General features: G+C 40.4%; 1 protein-coding gene across 12 annotated transcripts in view; it reads right to left on the reverse strand.

The window, feature by feature from the left end:
- erc1b (ELKS/RAB6-interacting/CAST family member 1b) overlaps positions 1 to 25,400 on the reverse strand; it is a 202,286-nt gene that overhangs the window by 31,242 nt on the left and 145,644 nt on the right. For 10 of the 12 annotated variants that reach the window (XM_079868403.1, XM_079868413.1, XM_079868412.1 and 7 more), the window contains 2 exons: positions 21,422 to 21,569; positions 5,019 to 5,117 (listed from right to left, as the gene is read on the reverse strand). In XM_079868403.1, coding sequence (XP_079724529.1) covers positions 5,019 to 5,117; positions 21,422 to 21,569 — 247 coding nt within the window. Of the gene's footprint in view, positions 1 to 3,294; positions 3,361 to 5,018; positions 5,118 to 21,421; positions 21,570 to 25,400 lie in introns of all 12 variants that reach the window. The other 2 variants (XM_079868405.1, XM_079868404.1) reach the window with 1 other exon arrangement.

Here is a 25,400-nt window from a genome sequence, read left to right on the forward strand (position 1 = left end):
TCTCTTCTGTTCCAGGGATGTAGATCTCAGTTTCATGGTACAGGAAGTAGGGCAGCATGGTTCAGGGGCTCCGCAGAAACCCCAAGTTTGCGCTCTGCCAAGCGAAGTCCCCCAGACTGAGCGAGGGCCCCACCACTGTCTACCCTCCTGTCTGCACCAGGCACATGGAGCCAGAGGCCAGTTTTATATTGAAATCATATGGAGGTGGGAAGGTTTCAACAACGACCCCCTGCAACTTCCCTCGCCGCCACATGTTTCCCATTTTAATCTAATTATAAATATTTGGACTGGAGTCAGTTGGAACTGACAGAAAGAAAAAAGTCAAGCTGGAATAAACAATGCAAGTACAAAAGGCAAATAAGAAAGCAAACATGCATTTTGGGTTCATATTAATGACTAAAACAGAACTGTTGAAATTTTCCTCCTCTGACCACTGAGCCATTTTTGAGCCGAAAGAAAAAAAAATCCAAGGCAGCAACAAGGTCTCTGTTCTTTCATTGAGGGGCGGGACCATTTTAATAATGTGGGCAAATGGTGGGTGGTTGCACTCATGGGTCGGGTTCAGAAGAGGTTACACCTTAGTTGCTCCAGCGGGACGGGTACCCACTGACCCCTGGAATATGCGAGTGATTGCCAAACTCTGTTTCACAGTTTTCCATGGAATTGCACCGTCCAAATGGTTAGTAATGTCTAAGGTCGTCAAATAGAGGTGACAACAATGGAGTTTTCATTACTTTTCTGCTCCGCATGCTAACACCCGCTCTGGCATCATGTTGTACGCGAGTTGAAAACAACCTTTGTGACAAAAGAAAGAGGGAGTGATGTGAAAATTAGGGAGGAAGATGTACCCAAAAGTGGTGAATTGACCTGTTTTGGAAGAATGGAAACAACTGTTTGACAACTTTTTCGCTTATAAGGACATCTCCCATCTGGGTCTGGTCCTTCCAGTTGCACAGAAAATGAAATGATACAGTCAAGTTTGTGGTGGATATCACACTTTCCCCACTTCTTGCAGATGTCTAGGCTAAAACTGAGAAACAAACTTTTTCAAAAGGAATTCAAACAAACAAGAGGACAAACAGATAAGAAGACAAGTTACCACAAAGGGTTTGATGATCTGTCAGTCCTTCTGATATTTGAAGCTCAGCTCATCTTGACATTTACCTCAAGGCAGAGCTTACAAATATTCTGCTAGCGTAACTGGAAGAGTTCTGAAAATTTCAAGCTCCCTCACTCGTGGGGGTTAATTTCCAGAACTCCAGAGCTCCGAAAAACCACACGCATCATCACACAATGACACTGGAATGATGGAAGAGGACAACAAAAGCAGACATGCATCAATTATCAACAAAAAACAGCCAGCCGCAGGAGAAAATGTGAACCCCTAAAGAACAACAACACAAAACAGAGTCAAGGGCCAGAGAGCATCTGTAAATACACCTAGCGATGCACCACACAGTCAGATTAAAATGGACTGCATTTCATCATAGCCGACAGCGATTTCAGGGTTGCGGTGGGTTATCGTGCCAAACGCTGAGCAATTAAATAGGCCTCGACCACCCACAATTCAACATGAAGGAGATCAGAGTCATGTTGAGATTATTACCCTCTAATCATGCACTTGTACGTACGACTGCTGTTCCCCCTGCCTTGCCCCGAGAACACGGTTCGGAGAACACGGCTGCCCTTTATGTGAGCCTTAATACATTCAGGGACCTGGGGGTCTTGATCTGCCCTGCTAAATGCCATTACAAGTTTTACATGGTCATATGATACACAAAGAGCGACTTTAATGTTACGGTTACATGTAGGTTTGGCACAGTTAGTGTAGTGGACGATCTGAATTCTTCCTCAAAATGTTGGGCGAACAGCTTAGGGGTTCATATATTAAGAACTGCGAACGAAGCAAAAACATTAGCAAAAGGGGCCCATTAGTTGCCTGAAATAGGACACAGTGTATGTGGGCAGCTGTTCAGATTAAAAACCTCCCTTCACACTGCCGAGACACTCGGCTCACAGCTCACACAATTCCACTCTGTTCTCCAGCGCTCTGCTACGCCTAATTGCACTCGCAGTATATGCGCTCTAACGCATGCGACTGTTCATGCAATGGACATGTTATCTGCAGGCTGCATCGACAGGGAGCAACCTGCAAATTAATTACAGTCAAAACGCCACATGGCATTTAGCATCACCACGGGCATAGGGCAACGGCTCTGAGGGGAGAGCGCGAACGGTTGCGCATATGTCCTATGGATTAAACATGTGCAGATCATATGTATTCTACGGTCTATCTGTTTCCTCAAAACCATCCATCAAAGCTGTCAGTGTGGAGGCAAATATGAGAATGTTGTTGTTTTTTTGGAGGGAAAAGACAGGAAAAGACCACAGTAGTCAAAAGGCAGACCGGTCGATTTGTTCCTTGGCTGTGTGTGTAAAATAATACAGGTGGAGGGAAGAATTCAACTGTCTGCGTGACAGAAATCCTGAATAGATGTTCGACAAGGGATGGGAAAGGATATGTCAGTTCAATAGCTGCTCAAGTCATTTATAAAAATCAATTTAAAGGGCTTAAGCTACATTGATTTATTCACAAAAACACTATATAAAGCAGTGCTTCTTAGCTGGTTTTGTTTCGGGACTTTATATTAAACAAAATATTATATTATTTTGTTTCAGATTTTATATTAGAAGTGGTGACCTGTCATAGGACCAAAATGGTTTATCATTCAAAGCTAAAATGTCCTAAAAAATATTATATATTATAATATATATAATTATATATTATAATATATTACCATTAATTGCATTGGCCTGACAATTTGTAAATTTACCAACATAGCAACAGATGACAAATATGCAAATTTTGTAAAAACAACGCCCAGGTTTGTTCAGATTTGGTCCTGAACACCAAGAAAAATGCATTTATAATTCATTTAATAATAAAAAAATAAAAAAATTCTGCAGTAATACAAAAGCCCAGGAACAAATCAGAACAGACCTAGGCTGTGACCAATTTTTAGGTTGTGGCCAACAAGTTGAAAAAGACTGTGTGGAAAAAAAATGCACAACAATTTTTGAGGTAAAAAAAAAAAATCATCAATATACACATTAAAATAAGGAAGACAAAAAAAACGGACAATGAAATCACAAAACATGAAAACAATAAGAGAGGGAAATAAGAAATGAAAGGATTAACTTGAAAGTGAAGGGAAAAAAAAGCACACTCAAAGACAGTTAACACATGATGAAATACAGAAGAAGAGCATCATTCCCCATTTATACATTTCTCACCCTTCTGAACAAAATGGCTGGGAGAGGGCACATGATTGGCTATGCCCAAATGCCCTCCTCATCGTCCTATTGGTGGAAAATGAGTGCAGGTTTAATCCAAGGCAGCATGGGATTAAAGAAAGAAGTTATTAGTGGGTGAGAGCAGGTCATGTATTGCACTGAAAATGCATGCCCTTTGTCAAACACTCAGTGAGGATCAGCACAGAGTCTACACTATTTTACATGTAGTGAAAACATGCTGAATGAATGTCATCTATAAGATTGAGACACCACTTTGCCATTAATTTCTCCATCTCTCAACAGAGGGTTAAGGGTGATTAGTTAGCCATCTAACTGAAGTGAAACAGAGGATTAAATGCAACTGGTCTCAGCCCTCCCCCTCCCCCCTCCCAAAAAAAGGTAGCTACGCTCCAACAGGAATTGAAACCGTAGCAGTATGAGCTCAAAATGAGTAACACACATGGCCTCTACCGCATCTGTCCTGGATGGCTGTGGAAAATACCTGCAATGAATGCTGTCTGAGGTCCCTGTCGGTCCCAGCTCTGTAGTCGGCATGTTTAGGTGATAACAGTGCGATCGGGGAGGTTTGGAATGGGCTCAGGTGTTGATGTGTGAGGGTGTTCTTATTTGAGTTGGAAATATGTAAGTGAGAAATGAAGATCACAGGAAAATGTGAGCTAAGTGTTTTCTTGGCAGTTGGGAAAGACAATGAAAAGGGTTTGTAATGGGGGAGAGACCCTGGGATAGCTTTATAGCAAAAGTCTGTGTGTGCGTGGGAGATTGAGTGTGTATATGTGTGTAGACGTAGTTCCAATTGGCTCCGACAGCACACACGCACACACACACACCGTGTTGTGTTGTGTTTGTGATGAGGGCCTAGGCGGAGTGTTGTTGATTGATAGGTTTCTTTCAGCATGTGAATTAGGATGTAGCACTTGAACTAGATTACTTCAGGAGTCCATGGACAGGTATGACACACTGCGTTTAGCGCATCAAGTCATGTCATAACAACCAGTAGGATTTGTGCTTCCTGGGAGAGCTGGGACTGAAGAATGCAACAGGCTGTCCTTTCTCTTTGAATTTCACTCTCTATTCATCCTTTATCATGTCAATTCTTTCCTCTTTCTCTCCTTATGAACTAATTCCTGTTGGACAGCCATCCAGAGGAGAGAGGCTTAAGGCGAAAGGAATTCAACGTTTTAAAGCAACAAAGAACAAAGCCAGTTAAATCTTCCAGAATCATCCTGTGTGCCTGAACTCTTCCAAGAAAAACACTCAGGGATGTGTGTGCCCGCACATTCATGAATGAGAAAACGTGAGCTTTTTTTGGGGTGACCCAAAATGAAATAATACACAAATTGGAGCTGAGGATGCAGTGCCTTATTAAATATGAAATATGTAATTTCCTGTTGTTTTTGTTTGGTTATAATTGCCTTTTTATAAATCAGGATGGGGCCTTTAGGGAGAAATCAGATATCAGTGAGTGTGAGAGAGAGAGAGAGAGAGACACTTTGAGAAATACATATTTTTAACATTCTTAATAAAAATTGAAAATAATAATCATAATAATAAAAAATCATTTAAACATATAATCATAAACCCCAAGTATGATCAATATTAAAAGTGACACTTACCTTAGTAAACTTAATTTAAGTAGTAATGGATAAAGAAAGAAAGTGGTTCTCTAAGGTGCACTCAAAAAATGAACGCTCTGATTGGCTCACCTGATCTGGAGAGGGTTTATGATTGGTCTGGTCAGATTTGGAGGCCTTGAGGTGGTCATCCTCGTAGTTATCAGCCATTAACTTCATGCGGTTCTGTGTCTGTAAAAGATAAAGCTCATTGTTAACTACTGCCAAAACACACACGTACATATTTTGAAATGAGCCCGTTCTGACTCTAAGCCTGGTAGTCTTGGGGCTTGAGTTATCAAATCTCCATCTCAGCTCATGCTGTTAAGAGTGGAAATTTTATCTGTATGAATTCAATTACAAGCATTATAAGAAGTGATTCTGATATTCCTTTTGATAGACAGAGTATTACTTCGAGCCCTACAGCGAGAGGGGGATCACAGAGTATTCACGCAAGTTTCAGCTGGAATGGATTTGAGCGAGGAGGAAAAAAGCGAGCAACGGAGATCTTTTAAACCCAGAGGAGAAGGGTGTGAAAAAGCAATAACAGAGACAGTGAGAGAAGATCCGAGATGTAGAGAATAGAGAACAAAACACCAGTTTCTCTCAAATATAAACACAGACACACAGCATACTCACCTCCCTGCTTGATACAGGAGAGATTCAAGCCTCAACTTGCTCAAACCAAGTACAGTTTTAACAAGCGCCCCAAGGTTTCCATGTCTGCTCACTTCTTAGATTAGAAATGCACTAATTTATTGGAGATGAGGCTGAGCATACAGGCTCTGACACATTGAGCTGTGGAACTCATGTGGACGACATGAGTTTGAATCCTGCATGCAACATTAACAGAAAATGCCTTTAAAGTTTGTATTTCTCTCTTTTTCTTTACATTACAATTTACCAATTAAAAAGTTTGCCAATAATTAAAACTCTGGCATCATTTACCCTCTGCTGTAGCTTTGCAATTTCATTCGAACTTACGTATATTCAAATTCGGAGAGTTACACGTGGTTACGAGACATGCACCAACCAATTTCATCACTCATGTCAAACCTGGCATGACACATCTTCTCACAACCGGATATATTTTACATTTGGGGACAGACGGCAAGATTTTCAGTCACTTTTTGGTCTCTTACTCCCACAAATCTATCAAACACACGGCTTCAAAACACTTGTAATTTAGCACGCAAGTTGTTTGGATCACTTTTAAACTATGTGTATGGTAGTTTATTTTTTGGAAGTTGACATGGGTACAAAGCTCCAGTTCAGAGTCGTTTTTTTAAAACATTGCTATGCAGTTGCTAGGGTATTCAGAATGGTTTTTAACGCATTGCTGTGTGGTTGGAATGGTCTCAATATTGCTTCCATTAAATGCAAAAGAGCAGCGTAAACATTTTTCAAATTTTCACTGAAGTCTTACATTAGAAATAAACATTGGGAACAAAATGAGGGTATGTAAATTATGACAGAAATGAACTACACCCAAACTGAGTTGGGTTTAATGTAGTCAAGTTTTATCGGCATCATCCCCAGTTTTTGTTAAATAAATCTATTGCAGAAATAAGGAAAAATGCACATGATTACTTTTGGCAAGCCGACCATCACAACTGACTCCACCACCACACAGCAACGAGAATAAGCGATGAAATGTATCAATAAGACATTACATTCGAATGAGAGTGGACCCACACCCTGCCCTTCCGGATTCTTCAGCTTGTTTCCCGGCTTCTCCCTGACCAGAATGTGATGGTTGGGCTCCTTCTGTTTGGTTTTCTCACCCTCTTCCCTCCATCTCCCGCACCCCCAGTTTTTCTCTCCTATCCTCCTCCTCTGTTACAGTAATAAACATAACGTTAACCGACCACCGGGCAGCCGAGTGTGAACGTCTGGGTCAGAATTATGTCAACGCAAGTGACCTGGATGAGAAAAAGTGTCTTAAAGGGACAGTTCACCCAAAAATAAAAATGGTGTCATCATTTATTCCCCCTAATGTTGTTCCAAACCTGTATGACTTTATGTGGAACAAAAAAGAAGACATTTTTAAATAATGCCTGTTTTTTGTCCATACAATTAAAGTCTAAGGGGTACGATTTTGGACCCAATTGACTAAATAAATGGACAAAAACAGTTGAAACATTCTTTAAAAAACCTTCTTCTGTGCTCCAATAGGTTCAGAAACACGCAGTAAAAAGTAACCCTACTATGTGTAGTAGTTCTTGTGTAGGCACGACTCGTTCTATACCTGTTAACAAGCCACTTAGTCAGAGGTTAAATAAAAATGTTGAACAAACAACCTGAGCAGCTCTCAGACACTCTGTACTCAACAACCTCTCAGTTTTTCTCAGAAGGCAGCAGTCTACACGGAGGAGAAGGCCGGAGGCCGAGACGCTGAGAGGGGAAGCCATTATAGCCCCAGAAAAAAAAAAAAAAACGCAACATTTTAGATCAACTGTCACTACCTCACGAGGAGGAAAATACCCCATTTGAGACAATTTGTTCCACATGCTCAGCGGGTTAGTGCGAAGGATTCAGGGCGAGGGTTCGGAAAGTCAGGCTTAAGCTCTCCGGCTTTTAGCATGTAAATCCTGGTACAGACCTACATACAAGCAAAGAAGTTACCGAGATAGAGAGGGAAAAATTATTCAGCCAATGTTGCTAACATTAGGCGTACACGGCTTTCCCAGCATGAACATGCATCGTTCATTTCCTCTCCTGAAAAAATCGGAAAAAAATAAACATTAAAAACAAACATTTTGCCTTGAAGCTGTAAGATTTCAGGGTTTTGGGCCACAGAGCACCTACAGATGACTATGGCCACTGGAGAGAGAAACTCATTTGCAAAGCAAAAGTGAGAACTAGAGAAAGGGGGAGGAGGTATTTGCTTATTTGCCGGCTCGCGAGTGAAGTGGTTTTCGATACCGACCGAGTTTAGTGGGGCGCAGGGACTCATAAAATGTTTATGGAACTGCACTGGGGAAATCTTTGCTCATAGGTCTGTACAATCGAACAAGTGTGTGTATATGTGCACTTGGGCGCAATCTTGTTTCTGACATTGTGACTGATTCAAGTGTAAAGGAACAGTTCACCTAAAACATTTACTCACCCTCATGGCATTCTAAACCTGTACGACTTTCTTTCTTCTGCAGAATGCAAAAGAAGATATTTTGATGATTGTTTGCCCATACACAAAGTCATCGGGCTCCAAAACAACATTGGAGCACCGCCCCCATCCTCTTTTGTGTTACATAGAAAGAAGAAAGTCATGGAAGTCTGGAACAACTTGAGGGTGGTTACATTTTTTGTCCAACTATGCCATTAAATTTCAGCCTTTTTCTCAAATAAAGTTATTGAATTATTTCAGGAGACTTGTAATATGGTGAAAAGGACGTTTGAACAACTTTTGTGGTGCTGTTTTAAGCTTGAAAGCAGTGAGAAAATTCTTTAAAACATCTACTTTTGGGTTCCGCAGTAAGAAAAAAAGAGTATCATTTTTCATTCAGTCAAACTGAGGAACCTTCCCAGGGTTAATAAAATGATATATGAGGCAATACTGCAAATCTGCCATAATTTTCCTAAAAACATGCCAGAGTTATTTAAACATCACTATACAGAGTTCCCTCCACCTCCCCTTAAGGCTGACCCCCTCTAATTTACTAAGAATGAAAACACAGAGATGATTTTCAAAAACGTTCAAGCTCACATCTTTGTTTTGAAAACAGGTGAGGGGTGTTATACAGTTGCCACTCTCCAAGCGGAAGAGGCCCTCCGCCAGGAGATAAAACTCACTCCGGAGGGGAGAACTAGAGAGAAGAGACAAATTGCTACAAATGTCCATGTGTGGCCTTCGACCCTTGTCCATGATCTAGCCAATGACATCATGTACCCTACATTAGTAGGAACCACTAATCCTCCTGGATTTACTTTGGCAGAACATCCAATCTTCACACAATCCGCAGACGTTCCTTCAAAAACACGGACAATGGAAGGCAAGGAGGAAGGAATCTCAGAGATGTCGAGGGGGTCCACAGGGAGGTGTTTGTGTATGTACGTGAGGAAAGAGGGAGGTGAGGGTGAGCGTTCATGGAAACCGGATCTCCTCAAAGGGCCAGAGGGGTTCTGAAGAGACGATCCCAGATGGCTACAGAACAGGGAGGCACACTCCTAACTTAACAGCTCATATGTAAGCCATAAAGCAAAGAAGAAAGAAAAGGTGGCCGGTGCTGGAAGAGAGGAGAGATGTTGGGAGAGAAATGGGATCGAGTTAGAGAGGTTGAATTGGAATGGAAGAGACTGGGCATGGGGCAGAAAGGGGAGGTTGGGAAGGAACATAAAATGGGAGAACGAAATGTTCAAGCTAGCAGGCTAACAAGCAGACGGATAAGCGAGACCCTGTTAAGAAGCCCTCCCTAATTGTAGGAGCCCCTTACATCCATGTGTAATAAAATTTACCATGAAACCAGATCCCTGTCTGAGTGGCTTATGGCAAAGGAACGCTTTTGTGTATGTGTGTGTGTTCGGGGTTCAGGAATCCAGCACTTGGGGCTCTGCATCTCTGCTTTCCCCCTTGTTCCAAGACCTCACTTTCCTCAAAATTCCTTCAGCTACAGGCAATGATATGGAGTTGATAAAGTTGAGCGGATGGGGGACGCACACTGAGCCCCATTGCTTGAGCGCGCTGCACGGTTTACAAAACTGCTCAAGTTACTGCCACCAGAACAAAACATCTAAAAGCACAAAGCTGGAATGCTTCTAAGTGCCACACTTTCCTGTACTTTCTACTTCCCTTATCCGTCTTAGCATTTCCATCTTTTTTTCACTACATACCTTGATTGCTTGTTTGGATTCTCTCTCTCTCTCTCTCTCTCTCTCTCTCTCTCTCTCTCTCTCTCTCTCTCTCTCTCTCTGTGTCTCTCTCTCTCTCTCTCTCTCTCTCTCTCTCTCTCTCTCTCTCTCCTCTTATGATAATTGTCAGGAATGCTGACCTCAATTCTTTGGTTTCCGTCCCAACTGGAGAACTCATTTGCTCACTTAATCTAATCATTTTCACAATTATTCTACTTCTCCGCCATTATCATTTCTCTCACCCCTTTCCACCCCCCATCCCCATCCATTACGACTCAAAAATGCTGATGAGCTGCCAAAAAAGGGAGAAAAATTGAACACTAAAAAAACGCTGTCTCACGATTCTCAGTCATCGCTCTGGATTCAGTGAGATATCAAAGGCCTTTTTGTCAAGCTCATAATTGGGGTCACGGAAGTGAAACGACATAACGAGAGCCTTTCCTACACCTCCAGAGTGAAGTGACTCCTTCACGGCACCCCGTGACCTCTGGAGTTCACGACCTTAATCTACTTCCTCTCCATGCCTTGCCATATTTAGCTATATTTTAAGACATAAAAATGCATTATATTGTGTGTTCACAGCACAAAAAAAAAAAACACTGAAAAAAAGGATAAACGCCCAGATATATGACATCTCCATGTTAAAGGTAATTCTTAGTTGAAAATCATAGTTGTTTCACACATCAAGGTTTCCTTGGAACGGAAAGCAGTAGCTTAAACACATAGACAGCTCAGTGGGAAGAGCAGGAGACTTTGAATCGGAGAGTGCAGGGTTTTCAATTGCTCACATTTCAAGTGTCACATAACGCAATCACAATAATTACATAATGACTGTATTTAAAAGATTGTGTAATAATTGGGGCAGTGTTTAGTACTTCAAATCATGTTTCGTCTTTTGAACGCACGATTCCTAAACTTATTACACTTAAGTTATGATGAGTTATGATTGTAATAAACCGATTAAAGCATACTTAGCTGTATACAGGAGTGATCATGAGGAAACCAGCAAAGGAAAAGGACAACTGAATATGCATGCTAGCACCAGTGAATGATCAAGTAGATATCATGAAGCTTGTCTTAAAAAAAAAAAAAAAAAAAGCTGCACTGAGGTAAATAAATAAATACTATTTTATTGTCCAATTTATTCCAATATATTCCTTATTTTTGTCTTGTGATTTTGGTGTGAAATATGACAAAGATATGTCCACCGTGAGATTAACCTACTGTAGATAGACATACATGCATGAATGGTGATCTTTTAGTAAACCAAAACCAAAGTGTGTGTGTGTGTTCAACATGAACTCTGGAAAAGTAATGTTTTATTAAAGCCCCTCTGTTAACAATAGGAGTTCTAGCTCCTTTGTTTTCTCCAGGTCACCTCTAAATGGGTTTTAACTCAGGTGTGTAAGAGACCACACACACACACGGTAATGTAAAAGATGTTTGCCACAGGTACACCAGACCTCTTTCCACCTTAGTGTTCAGACTGTTGTACAGCGAGTATATTTTTGCCAACAAGCATGTCAAATGAAGTTGAAGTCAAACTCACATTTCCCACACAAGCATCACAGGTCTATGTGTTAAAACCCCTGCAATTAAAACCAGGAAATGATTTCCAATAATCTGCATGCCAGTAATGCCTATCCACGAGTTTCCTGTCCAAAAAACTGGAACCAAAACTGGAATCCTATTTCCATGTACAAATTTTCCACCTTCTACAAACAAACAAACACCACAAACCAGGTAGAAATAACACACATTAAAATATTAGTTGAAAAATGATTATGTATAATAAGGAAGACTCCATTTGAAATTGTAGCTTGATAAATATCAAAAGTAAATATATTATTTTTTCACTACTTTTATTTTGACTTTTTTTTTTACATTACTTTCACTACTACTGTCTAATGTTTATAGTGGAAGATCAAAATTATCTTCCACTACAAACACAGGAAAATTCCAATAAAAGGACAGATATTTACAGGATAATGCACTAATATAATGGTTCCACTGTTAACTTCTGAACCTTACTTTGGTTTTGGGCACTTTGATGTTTGATGTTGCTGCCCTTTAGCCCTCTGAACAATGAACAACAGAATAATGTGTTTTAGAATGAAAAGTAAGTCACAAATAGTCAAGAAGAAAGAGTTTAGTGCTCTGTCATGGTCTTTTTTCAAACCATTAAAAGTAATTACTAAGTCTCAGAAGTCGCTAAAGAGGCCAAGACATCAAAAGCAAAGATAACACAAAAATACAGTCCCAGATCCCTGCATGAATAACAGTCTCTGAGATAAGCTCCTTGGACAAGCATGACAGAAAGGATTCTACATGATTGTGAGCGGTAGTGCTTCCAGTTTCAGAGGCCTGGGATTAAAATCGAACAGAGCCGATAACTGGGAATTGGGAGGAAACAGAATGGTCTCTCTGTTCTGGGCGCCCAGAGGGAAGCAAATAGACTTCTTTGCTGAGTTAGAATTAGAAAGCTGGTGTTAGCCACAGAAAGAACAGCACTTTCTCTCTCTCATGCCATATATACAGTAGTAAGACGGGAAGTATGGAAAACGTACAAATAAGACATTTGAATATCAAAATATTTGAAGAAAACGAGGACCAGGATGCTTAATATGGTGGCAAATGTCAATTGCCCTATTTACTGTAAAACACGAATTAACTGAAAAAGCATGAACACATATTTTGTATTGTTGTCAAATTACCTGTGAAGCAAAGTTTTTAAACCTGATGGCTAAAAAAGTCAAAGTAGCAGCACATCTCTTCTCACGAGCTGCATGAGTTGAGTTATCATTCGTGTCTGTAGCACAAACATGCAAGATGCCTAATAACCCATAGTTTAATACTTAGGGTTAGGGATTGGTTTTAATCAATAACTGTGAGCAATAGTAATAGTGATGCTTGGCTAAGCAAATACCACTAATCACACCAGAAAAACAATGAGTACAGCTTTAGAAATCATCAAGATCTTATCAAAACAATTATGTGTAACTGGCTAGGAACTGAGGTAAGAGGAGAATAATCCCAGGTCGTCATTTTGACAGGACAGAAGAGCCAGAAAAAGGAAAAAAAAGGCAAAGAGAGGACCGTCTCCAACCCTCATTAGAGGAACGGAACAGGAACTAGTAAAACAGCACTTTCTGTGCAGTAGAAAAGCAAAGCGTTACCAACTACCATTAGCGACGTTAAGGCAAAACCCTGTAATAATAAAGCTCCCAAAAGTCTTCACAGCTTGCCAAAGGGGCACAGAATGTTCTAAAAAAATTCATTTGTCTGACCGAATAATAACAACATCGTAAAACGTTCTCCACAATCGGAGATGCAGTGGAAAATCTCCATTTCCTCTCCTCCACAACGTCACACGTTGGACGAGCTGGACACCCACAGGCCTTATTCAAACAGCCATTTAGCGGCTTGTGTTTTGAGGTCTCGTGTTCCGAAAACACAGCGACTCTTTTTTCCTAAACGAGCAGCGAGAGTTGCATCAGATCCAAGACAAATCCAGCGCGGATGGGCCCGTGAGCCACGACCCCCATTCGCACGGCCCCCTCGGCACGAGATCTCCAAGGTCTGCAAGACCTTCAGCCAAACAAGATCATGCAATGAATCGAACGCTTGTTGATGTTGTTGTTTGTGTGCTTTTTTCTGGATTTCTTGCCCCTGTTATTGGCTGCAGGACGCTCTAATTTAAGCTCTGTGATCACTTTGTCCGCAGAAGGGACGTGAGGCGCCTAGAGCTCAGCCTTTGCAACAAAACACCAGTGTTTTGAACCCAATAAAGGTACGTTTTCAATCACAGACGGCAGCCTCGAGCTGGCAACACGTGCACACAGTGGCCTTGGCCACGATTTGCCGCTTTTGCATTTTAAGTTTATTCGTGGGTAGCTCCAAGACAAAACGATTTTATTTTGTGCCCAAAACCACGGCTCTGCTGAGAACAGCAGGCCCGGAGCCCTTTACTGAATTGGCATCTCGGCCCATCCCGATGCCCGTCATCGCCCGAAGCCATGCGAGGACAGCGACTCTGGCGGGGCCTCGTGAAGGCACTGTAGCAGGTAATGGGAGAAATACGTATCGACCCAAATCTGCAGTTTGCGAGGGGATGGAATTACCAACGCCATTCCAGGACTTGTGGGAAATAACACTAACACTCAATCTGCGGTTACAGAACTGCAACCAGACTTTTTAACACCGTCCCAGAGGACCAGCAAACTGTAATTGGTCTGAATCACTCCGGGTCATCTCCTTAAGAAGCGGATGGGGTTAGTCATGAGATACATTGGTTACAAACGAACAAAAGACCAAAACTGCAACTCTAGTCCTTGGAAAGCACAAAAGAGTAATGAAGCTCACCGAAATTGTCAGGATAAATATCACTTCCCCCTGTAGGTCTTGATTTTCTAACATAGACGCGCTTAAACGCCCGGGCAGACTGGGCTCGGGAGGTCTACGGAGGGAACGGGTGAGTCGGACGCTTTGGCACGTCTTCCATCTCTGAAGAGGGACTAAAATACACATTCACTTGATCAACGTCATCTCTCGCTCTCTCTGAAAGAGGCACCATGTCAGCTCAGCCACACTTCATTACACACACACTCGATATCCTCATCTCCAAAGAGGAGGAGAGAAGGGTCGCCGCAAACTCACACACACACACAACACACGGGCCACTTACAATGAGAGTGCATTGATGACTCAAACCCTAACCTGCGTCTACAAGCAGGGATGTCAGAAGAATTAGAAGTCAATACTAAAAAAATGTGTTTATCGTGCATCAAATGCTCACATGTGTACACACGTGAATCAAATGCACTTCTCAGTCAAAATCTTGAAGGGATATTAATATAAACAGTCAACTGCAACCCTGTATGGTATGCATTATTTTCACATCTGATTTTTTAACATTCATTTGCTAACAGCTAACTGTGCACTGCTCTTGACTTTCCATAAAACATAAAAAAAATACAAACCATAAATGTGTTATTTATGCATAAAACCAAATATATCATGGTAGATCCAAATAAATAAATATCTTAATATAATTAAATGGCACTACCTAAAAAAAAGATCTTATTGGGAAAAGAGATGAGTGCAATTCTATTGTACAGCGATTTGTCCATTGAGGTACAGCATTGTCATGGTTTTCTGTCTGTTAGATAAAGCTGATCAGTGAACAACATCTAAATAACTTATCAAATATATCACGAGGCAGAAGAAATGTCTTTTCAAACTCGTCTTTACTTTAAGGGCTAGCCCAGGAAAAGTAGTCTTGAAGTCATGTGACTTAAAAACAACATATATCATTGGCTACTTTAAAGACCATCCTTCTCTTTCTAAAAATACATTATACTGTTGTTCTTTCTTTAAGGTAGAAAAAGGAAAGTATGCAACCATATGGATACACCACACCACGCAGGATTAAATTACAGGAGTGTGTTCAGAAGCATATTACTTTTTGCTTGGGCACCAAAACTGATATCAAGAATCATGCAATTTACTATATTGCTATCGACTACTGACTACCTAACATAGTCCAGTCTTTCCATAACACTCACGCTGACATGAGAAACCCCAAATACACGCTCGCACACATGCATGTCTGCTGACATACAGTTAACTGGGGAAAAGACAGGAAGTCTCTGCTGAGATCCATCAGGAGTCTGAGAATTATGATGGAGGAGGGCTTGGGTTTGGAGGCGGTGACCACACTAACCATTCTACACCTTTCCACAGCACACAGAGAGCTCACTGTGAACGCGGAGAAACTCTCGCAGCCGCTGAGGTGTCGTAAAGATTTCAAATATGAGCAGCGAGATGATTAATGGTCTGAATCATGCTCCACGATAATGGCGTGGATTAATGCAGCCTCTTCAGACCGTGCAGGGGCAAGGAAGATAAATTTTATTACTTATCAAATATTTGTTGGATGCCTCGTGCAGGTGGGAGTGTTTTCTGCCGGTTCAGAGCCAACACTGCTTTTAGAGAGGCGAGGCTGGGTGTGGGGAGCTCAGATGATCTGCGCTGGAGGCTTTGGTTGCCCTCCCACGCCGGCTGCTGTTCTTGTACTAATAACATGCAATATTTCAGCAGTATATGTATACTGTGCACAGTATGCAAATGCCCTGTATAAATGGTCTACTAATAAATTTGCTAAATGTGCAGTATACAACACTGTGCACAACATGATGTGCTTGACCTGATCTCCGATTTCAACTATGATGAATGAATTGAAAGTATTATCAGCTGCAATTTTTACCATCTCTTTCTTCACTCATAATTTGATTGGACTTTCAAATGTGAAGACATTTTTACACAAAAAACTGGATTGCATCCTTTTTATCTCCAATATGATAACTGGATGCAACTTGCTGTACTTATGCAATGTTATGAGATCATGTGACAACGATGTAGCATGCATACTACTGTTTTAAATGTTTATTGCTGCAAAATGCACCATCTTATATAACCTACACAAAATAGGCACTATATATGAATATGGCTATGGTGCGCAGGTGGGATGCACAATTTTGTATCCAGCAATATTTATTCACCCCTTTCTCATATATATACAGTACAGGCCAAAAGTTTGGACACATTACTATTTTTAATGTTTTTGAAAGAAGTTTCTTCTGCTCATCAAGCCTGCATTTATTTGATCAAAAATACAGAAAAAAATGTAATATTGTGAAATATTATTACAATTTAAAATAATTGGTTTTCAATTTATTATACTTTAAATTATCATTTATTTCGGTGATGCAAAGCTGAATTTTCAGGATCATTACTCCAGTCTATCACATGATCCTTCAGAAATCATTCTAATATGATGATTCATTATCAAAGTTGGAAACAGTTCTGCTGCTTAATATTTTTTCATAACCTGTGATACTTTTTTAGGATACTTTGATGAATAAAAAAAAGAAAAAGAAAAAAGAAAAGAAAAAAAAAAGAAGCAAATGTTTTCAAGATAGAAATCTTTTATAATAATTTTTAATAATCTTTTTTTAAATAAATCAATAATTTTATTCAGCAAGGATGTGTTAAATTGATAAAAAGTGATAATAAAGAAGATTTATATAAAACAAATAAATTATTTTGAATAAATGCAGTTCTTTTTAACCTTTTATTCATATTTCTAAAGGATCATGTGATTGACTGGATGTCACATGTGACACTGAAGACTGGAGTAATGATCCTGAAAATTCAGCTTTGCATCACCGAAATAAATGATAATTTAAAGTATGATAAATTGAAAACCAATTATTTTAAATTGTAATAATATTTCACAATATTACATTTTTTTCTGTATTTTTGATCAAATAAATGCAGGCTTGATGAGCAGAAGAAACTTCTTTCAAAAACATTAAAAATAGTAATGTGTCCAAACTTTTGGCCTGTACTGTATATATATATATATATATATATATATATATATATATATATATATATATATACAGCTGTCACAAGATTAAAATGGCTTAATCTAATGAATTATACAATGTGGTGATTAATTAATCTAATTCATTTCAAATTAAATGCTTAAATGCAATTGTTAAATGTAGAAATTACCCCTAAAAGATCTTTATTGTGTTAAGTCATTATTGTGTTAAATCAGAAAAGCATCAAATAGCCCAAAAAAAAAAAGTTTTAGAAAGATTGTTTTTTTTTATTCAACATAATTGTATTCAACGCCATGAGGGTGAGAAAATTATGACAGAATTTTCATTTTTGGGTGAACTATACCTTTAATGTTTTTTTTTTATTATTAATCTGAAAATTTTAAATGCTTTTTTTTAATGAAATGATTAAAATAAGAAACTAAAACTGCCCGTAGGTGGCGGTAAATGTCAGATTTAAATGAGTAAGTCATTGAGTCATTCATTTGATTCGTTCAGGAATGAAGTAAATGGCTCTCTTTATGAATGGACTATTGAATCATTGGTTCACCCGAATGATTTGCTCAAAACACGGATTCATTCAGAAACAAAACACTGCTCTGGCTTGACAGGTAATATTTTCGTTGGCAAAACTGAGCGCAGACACAATATTGCATCTGAAATATAACACAATATTAGCTTCTTGTTTATTCACATTTGCAACATTCGGAACAAAAACAGCACTCATGTAATATTGCTTAAATATACCAATGATATAAATAAGCAATACTCAATACTCATACAGGGGCATTTTTGCCCCAATATCCTGAATTTTAGGGCATTCTTACTGCATTGGGCTCCATCACGCAGTGGGTTTTTGCCCTGCTTCATGGTCATCAACAAACAACTGTATGAAATGCAGCAATTCCAAGAGGGTTCTCACACCATCGGTGCTCAGGCCCTAACCATGTAGGCCTCAGGGTGCGTTTACTGTGTTATTTTTCTACCTTATTTTTTTCCATAAATAATTCATTAAATTAACATGTTAAATCGACAGCCCTAGTATATGTATACATATATATACACACACAAAAAGCTTTCTTTCCTTCATATTTCAGAAAGCATTTGAGTAAACAAAATTCAGCAAAGTTCAGGATATGTCATCAATATTCCTGGTTTGTTTTCCTATAACAGCAGGTAAATTGCACATGCGTAGTAAAGAACAAGGAGTCTGACTGCAGTTCTGATCTCTCCAGTATAAACCACTCTCCCTCCACAGCTAATTGTGACATCAATGAACCATGTGATGGCAGCGGGGAGCAGTTCCCACTCTGCCGTTTAATCTGCGGGCTGCAAATTTGCACAGGACCATTTTTAAAAACCAACTCCCGTGCTCAACAGCGACACGCCGTTCCACTCTCTCAAGTCTGCTAATAAAACTTGGACAGCACATCAGAGCTGGGCCCGATGTCACGACGCGCAGAGGAGATTTATGGACGAGGAAGATGCGATGGAGAGAACATTTCACTACACCGGCGCTTCAAAAGACACTCAACAGGCATCAGCCCTATTTTTACACTGTCATCATCACGCAGGCTGACAGACACACAGACGGAGACCAGAGAAGAAAAAGAACAAAACGAAAAGGAAAAAGAACAAAGAGAGTTCATTTTCCTCTGAAATACATATATCATGAAGAGTGATGTATCCCAAAACAAAAACAGATACAGGATGTCTTCTTTCGCCTCTCTCTTTGTTATTACCATCCTCTCTCTCTTACCATTTTTTGTGGTCTCATACTAGTTAATTTCCTTCACTTTAAATCTCTGGATCACAGTAACGGCTGTTGATTATGCAGCCTTTTGTTAGACATCAAATGATCCCATCTGCTCGTCGTCTTGAAAATATCATTTAAACAAGATGACGGGCTCCATTTATCACACGCTGAGTACATCCAAACCTGCTCTAGTGAAATAAAACAATTGAGAAGAGATTGGATGAAGTATCTTCACTAAAATGCACACAAACTGTCACTTTCAGTATTGCAATTAATCCTAACCAAGTGTGGCTCGATGAGTTTCAAGGGTCATTTTCAAAGTCAGTTCTCTGTCCTCACGAAAAATTGCTAGACAAACTGATACCACAGTCGAACAGAAAATACATATTTAACAGCTAATCTGAAACACATTTGATGTTTAATATATAATATAATTTTGGACCAGTTTGACTGGTGGGATTACCCAGTATAATGTGTCAATAAAATCTAAATATGTGACACGTTGTTGATGGTCGAGACCAGAGAATGACCAATTCAAACTAATATTATTATGAAGTGTCCAAACCTACATGCTGAACTAATTTAAAAGTTTATTTATTATTATTTTTGCACGGTGGTAATGTTCATGGGTACTTGTCTGTAGAGACACAACAAAATGCATTTTTAGGAGACCCAATATTAAAAACTAAGTAGAAAATATTGGTTTGAAAAAAATACTGGTTAGGATAAAAAGTAAAATGGAAGCAGTTTATTTTGATTAATGTATTTGCTGCACCATTTGACTATCATACTGCAGTTGGTTATGACATGGTGTAAGGCCACACTTTTGACATTATTCTTTCTTTTTTTTAACAAGACTTGACATGTATAACCAGGAATTTTCTCTCCTCTGAACCATTATCTGCCCTACATCTTTACGCACATATGTCTCTTAAAAAAAAAAGAAAAGAAAAACACTCCATTTATGTACCACTATGTCACACTCATCCCCTGTCACTCAAATCCTTCGACCCTGATCCCCAATCCTAATAATCCAGAGGCTGCAACCGTATACAGCCCTCACCCTTACCATGGGCCACGTCAAACACCTTCGGGCTTGTTATCCATTTTCACATCTTAATGATTATAAATGACAATTAATGCCAAACGGCTGCTTGTAATGTTTCTTTCTGCTGTGAATTAAAAGTGGAAAAAACGTGTCCAAGAGGGACAGGCGAACTAAGGGTACTTAACCCTTCCTATGTTCACTCCTAACTTTGACCCTGAAGTAAAACTGCCCGAAAAGACCTGATTTAGGACCACCGCGTGCAACCTTTATCACTAACCTGAACCATTAGTATGTCAGGAGAGCAACCGGCCTCTGACCGGCTCTTAACCAGATTCCCCCCCGCTGTGATTGACAGTGAGCGGGAGGGGGACGCGGGCTGCCCTCCTGATCTCAGGGCTGTGGGTGAGAGCTGAGCCCCACAGCTATCTGCACTACTGACACCCATTTCCTGTGGAATGCTTCTGCTATGCAATGCGCTGATAGCCTGTCATTCAGAGAAACAGTGAGGGAGGGGTGTTTTCCAGCGTGTGCCCGTGAACATGAATGGAGCTAAAGTGAGGATGTGTGTGTTGGTCCTCCCGCTCTGTTTGTTTTTCTGTGGCCGCTGGGTTTTTGTATACATGCATGTGGCTGGTTTATATTGTAAACGAGGATGCGAAATGTGTGCGCACGTCGTATGAGACTCATCTGAATGCATGGCCACTAGTCTGTGTGTGTTTGAGCTATAGTGCGCATGCATTTGCAGGTGGTTTGTGGGAACTTGGAGGAGGAGTCAAATAATCTTAAAATTGCCTTTCTTGATGGGTTTGCGGCCAGACATCTGTAGCTTGTTTGCATCTCCATACTCTGGGATCTCGTTCCCAACGTGTCTTGGTTTAATTCCTCTAGAACTTGTTCTTGAGCCTTGAACTGTTAAGCAGAACTACGACAGCAAGGTCAGCTGGTTAGCGGTACTATGAACACATCATCAGGATATCCTGTGTGATCTTATATTTCTGTGCAATCACGCCCCTCTTAAGAGTATATTCCGGGTTAATGTCAACCTAACGTCTATGGACAGCATCTGTGGCATGCTTTCAATTATCTTAAGTTTGTAAAAATGAATAAAAAGAGTTTTTACAGTAAAACACAATGAGAGCCTGGAAGAAAGTTCAAACGATGAAAAGCAAAGCTCATATTTGGGCTAAAACACAATTCGTCAGCGAAACAAACATGTTTGTTACTTGAGCTATAAAGTCGAAATTGTTCCTTTGATGTGGGACTATTTTTTTAGGCTGACGAATGTCTGGTTAAGCTACACCAATGTAATTCCTGTGGGTGAGGTTGAAGAACTCCACTAGGAAACTAGGAGGACTGAGGTCTGTGTTCCTTTTAGTCTATGGTTTTGCCTCGTGCCATGGTCTGGGGTGTAGACGTCCAGCCTGTCGGTTGTTCTCACCTGCTGTTTCAGCTGATGTACCAGTCGGTCTTTCTCCCTCTTCAGCAAAGCCACTTCATCTTGAGTCTTCTTCTTCTTTGAGGACGACAGCTCTAGAAGAGCGATGTTGGCGTCCTTCTCGCTTATGGCTGCCAACAGCGCCTCCTGCCTGTTTGGAGGAGACAACACACAATTAGTATTCAGACATCTTGAACAAGACGGTGTAAAATACATCCTGTTGACAAATGCACCTTAGAAAACAGATAGTTCTGGTCCTTGATTAAGATTGATTGAGCCACGTTCGAAGCCGTTGTAAATGACTCTACAAATATACACCCATGACCGCAATACATCAGTATTACTGCGCTTTACTGAATTTTCAGCAGTCATTACTCCATTTGTGTGGAGTGTGACAGTGATAGCAAGCACCACAAATAATTAATTCTACGAATCACCATCAGTCAAGTGCAGCTGTTTCAGGGAGTGAGCCCTGTTAGGTCAAACACGCGGTAACAGCGTGAGAGGGAGGGTGAACGTCTTGTACCGGCAGCTGAGATGGTCAAAGTCTTTAGTGTACTGAAGAATAAAGGCAGCAGACTGGAAAATGTCTTAGGGTTAGCGTTAGCCACGTGTGCTAGAGTATCAGTGGTGAAATGTGTGTCAAATCCTCTTCCCTTTGCCTCTCTTTCTTTTCCTCCCTCTCATTTTCTGTATGACCTCTTACACACAGAAATTCATTGGAACCGTTCCAAAACTTAGTGAGCTGCCTCACTTACTACTGTCTTTCTAGATGGTTACCTTCTACGGTAGCATGGTAAGTGAAAAAGAACCTCATAAGGGATTGTTTTGGAACACTCTATGTAGGTAGCAACTCTGTACAACATAAAAATAGAATTTTTAACTTGAACTGGACAAGTGGGCTGTGTTAAATCACCACCTATTCCCTTAACTAGGGCACTATTTGAGGGGACAGCCATATATAGTGGATGTTATAGAGTTCACGCATTCAATCCCACAATGCACCGCAGTAACAAGCGTAAAACCGATGTACGCTCAGCGACTAGAGAATACCCATAATGCACTTTGAGAGTACCGCGGCAAATGAATTCCTGTGTCTCGCCTAAAGATGGCTCCCGCAACTGAATCACCCATCCATCCGTGGGTACAGCGTAATATTATACAGGTGTAAATTCCTTTTTAATTGATTTTTAAATTGTTTAATTAAGGTTTATACATGCTAGTTTCCATGACTGAGTTCAAGATAAATCTTTTCATTGCTGCTGGCCAGTTTTAAATGATTATTAAACAGCAAGCAAAAATGATCCAAAAGCGGCAGCCCTTCCGGCGCACTCAGTGTCCGAAATCACTCACTCATTTTCATTCACTCCTTCAAGCTGACTATATTAGTGGACTAATCTAGGGAATAGTGAAGTAGAGTATATGGCATGATTTTGAACAGCCGTGGAGTTTGGTGTTGGCATGTTGCTATAAGCATGTGACAGCATAAGCATAAATATATGTAGTACACACAAATAATACTTTACTTATTCCCTGATATTTTCATTAATTAATGGATTTTAAACAAGTATTCCATAGACCCATTTTCACATTGTCTACTATATTGCGTTTCATTCCCCACTAAGTTGCCTACTCTGTGAAAGATGCATGCAACACAAATTTGGCCAACATAATTGTGTCAGGAATCTGAAAATATAAGTTTTGTAGCTCCTCTCTATTCTTCCATTTTAATCACAGGCTTACTGCGAAATTTGCTTTTTCTCTTATCAGTTTTTCAATCGCTGGCAAAACCTCTTTTTTCTTTCTGTCTGTTTCGCCGTGTTCTCTTCGGTTCCTTGGAGGAACTGGCTGACCTGATTCTATCCAGAGTGACATCACAGCGCTAGAAAGAAGCCTATGTACATGACAGAAGTACACACACACACACACTCTGTGTGATGCCCATGGGCTGCCATACAACTCTTAATTCTGTCATTTTGACCATCAAAAGCAATGAAGATGTGATGTATCCCACAAACACACAGGCCACCCAGGTCTGTAAAAACCACCGTGTCCTGGCGCAAACTAATAAAATGAAAGCTGGTGATGTTCCAGGAGGCTTCTGAGCACTAACATGTCCTGTCAGAAAGGCCTTTTAATACACTGACCTCCTGACTAGCTGTGCTCATTATGGTCAGGTTCAGACCACAGGCAGCAGCTGCCCCTGAGGTGAGTCAGTTTACTTTGGGCAAAAAGGAACTTCCCCTTCAGCTCCATAACCTCCCTGCCTGGTCCCGATGAGCCCTTCTCTATCTGCCCTGCCAAAATACATGAGGACGGCACTGGCTAAAAATAAAAATCAAAGGGAAAGATGAGGTGAAAAGAGAAACCCAGGGAGGGCGGCATGAGGAGAGGCAAACAACAGGAAGTGGAAGGATCTGCACTGGGATATGGAGGATAAGGAGTCTGAAATGATGGATGAGAATGCTCAAACGTCCATGTGAACACACTCACACACGCGATATTCAGGTCATGATAACATGCATTTTCAATCCCACGTTTCCCAACCCCATTAAAAGAGAGAGATAGGTGGCAGTCTAAAGCAGAAGAGAAAAACGAATCTGAATTCTTCTGAGTCTCAAATTTTCCTGGTGCACGTGTCCACTTCAGATTAATCTTTTAACAAGGATCCTAATCTTTTTTATACACTGGGTATGTTGATTTCACAGGTGGCCACGGGAAGAGAAGAAGCCTGGGTCACAGTAAAGTGATGACTACAGTCACAACCCACTTAATCCCTTCCTAAAACTGTTGATTTGAGAGGTAAAAGGAGGAATATAAAATATACACCGCCTTTCAAAAGTTAGGGGACAGTACAGTTTTTTTGGGAGAGAAATTTATCATTTTAATCAGCAAGGATGAATACAATTGTTAAAGAGAGAGAGAGAGAGAGAGAGAGAGAGAGAGAGAGAGAGAGAGAGAGAGACCAAATGGAATTGTTTAAAAATGTGAAAAATTTTATATTAAGATTTATATAAATATTATCAAAATTTTAAACATTTTAATTTTCTCCCCCAATCCTGACTATTTGCTTACAAACATTGATGAAAACGGTTCAAATCCATTATGGTTAAAAATGGTTAAAATCTCAATAGTTTCATTTTTTCAGTTGTGATGAGTTGTAGGAGTTAAATCTCCTACAAAGCTTTATTTGTGTGGCACATGGAATTTCTGACTATGTAGAGTGCTCCAAATATACTGTTTTCATTTGGGTTAAGATAGTGCCATAGAAGGTAACCTCCGATGGAGGTAGCAGACAGCAAGGCAGAGCTTGTGTTCTTGTACTAAAAGAAGACAAAGCCTCTTATCAGAAGCACAGAGACACAATGGGCCCCACACATTTGTTCTGAGGGAGATAGGGAAGAGACCATATTGATCACTAAGAGGTCAAGTGGCCAATCACCTCTTCTCACGACAAAGCCAATCGGAGAGAGGGGAAGCGGCCCATCAATCAACATATCTCATCACCGCCCTCAACACTCAATTTCCTCTCTCTGGACTCTGCATTCTTTTCAGCTTCTTGCTTTATTCTCAGAAGTCCTCCAGCAGGCCTAAAAATAAGCCACCTCCCTCTGTTCTCTATCGGTTTGGTGTTTCTATGGGTGTGTAAGCCAATGGAGAGATAATGAATAGGCAAGGTGGTGGGGAGATTTATGCCTGTATGTGACGGGGACGCAGTGTGCCGGTTAAGCCACCGGAGCGGGGAACACCGCACAGAACGCCAGGAATGACCGGGATGGCGGGTTCTAAACATGACTTATCACTGCCATTCCTACTGTATGACGACAGCCCGACGTAAATGATGGCAAAATGAGGGAGGAATGTTAAACGAAAGCAGATCTGAGGTCGGGCTACTTTCAGCACTTGAAATGCTTGCCTCAACCATGACCATTCTGGAAGAGAGATAAGCTTCTTGGAAACTCAAAAGAGTAAAAATGTGAAG

The sequence above is a fragment of the Squalius cephalus genome, assembly GCF_949319135.1.
Source record: "Squalius cephalus genome assembly, chromosome: 4".
In the NCBI taxonomy this organism is placed as follows: Eukaryota; Metazoa; Chordata; class Actinopteri; order Cypriniformes; family Leuciscidae; genus Squalius; species Squalius cephalus.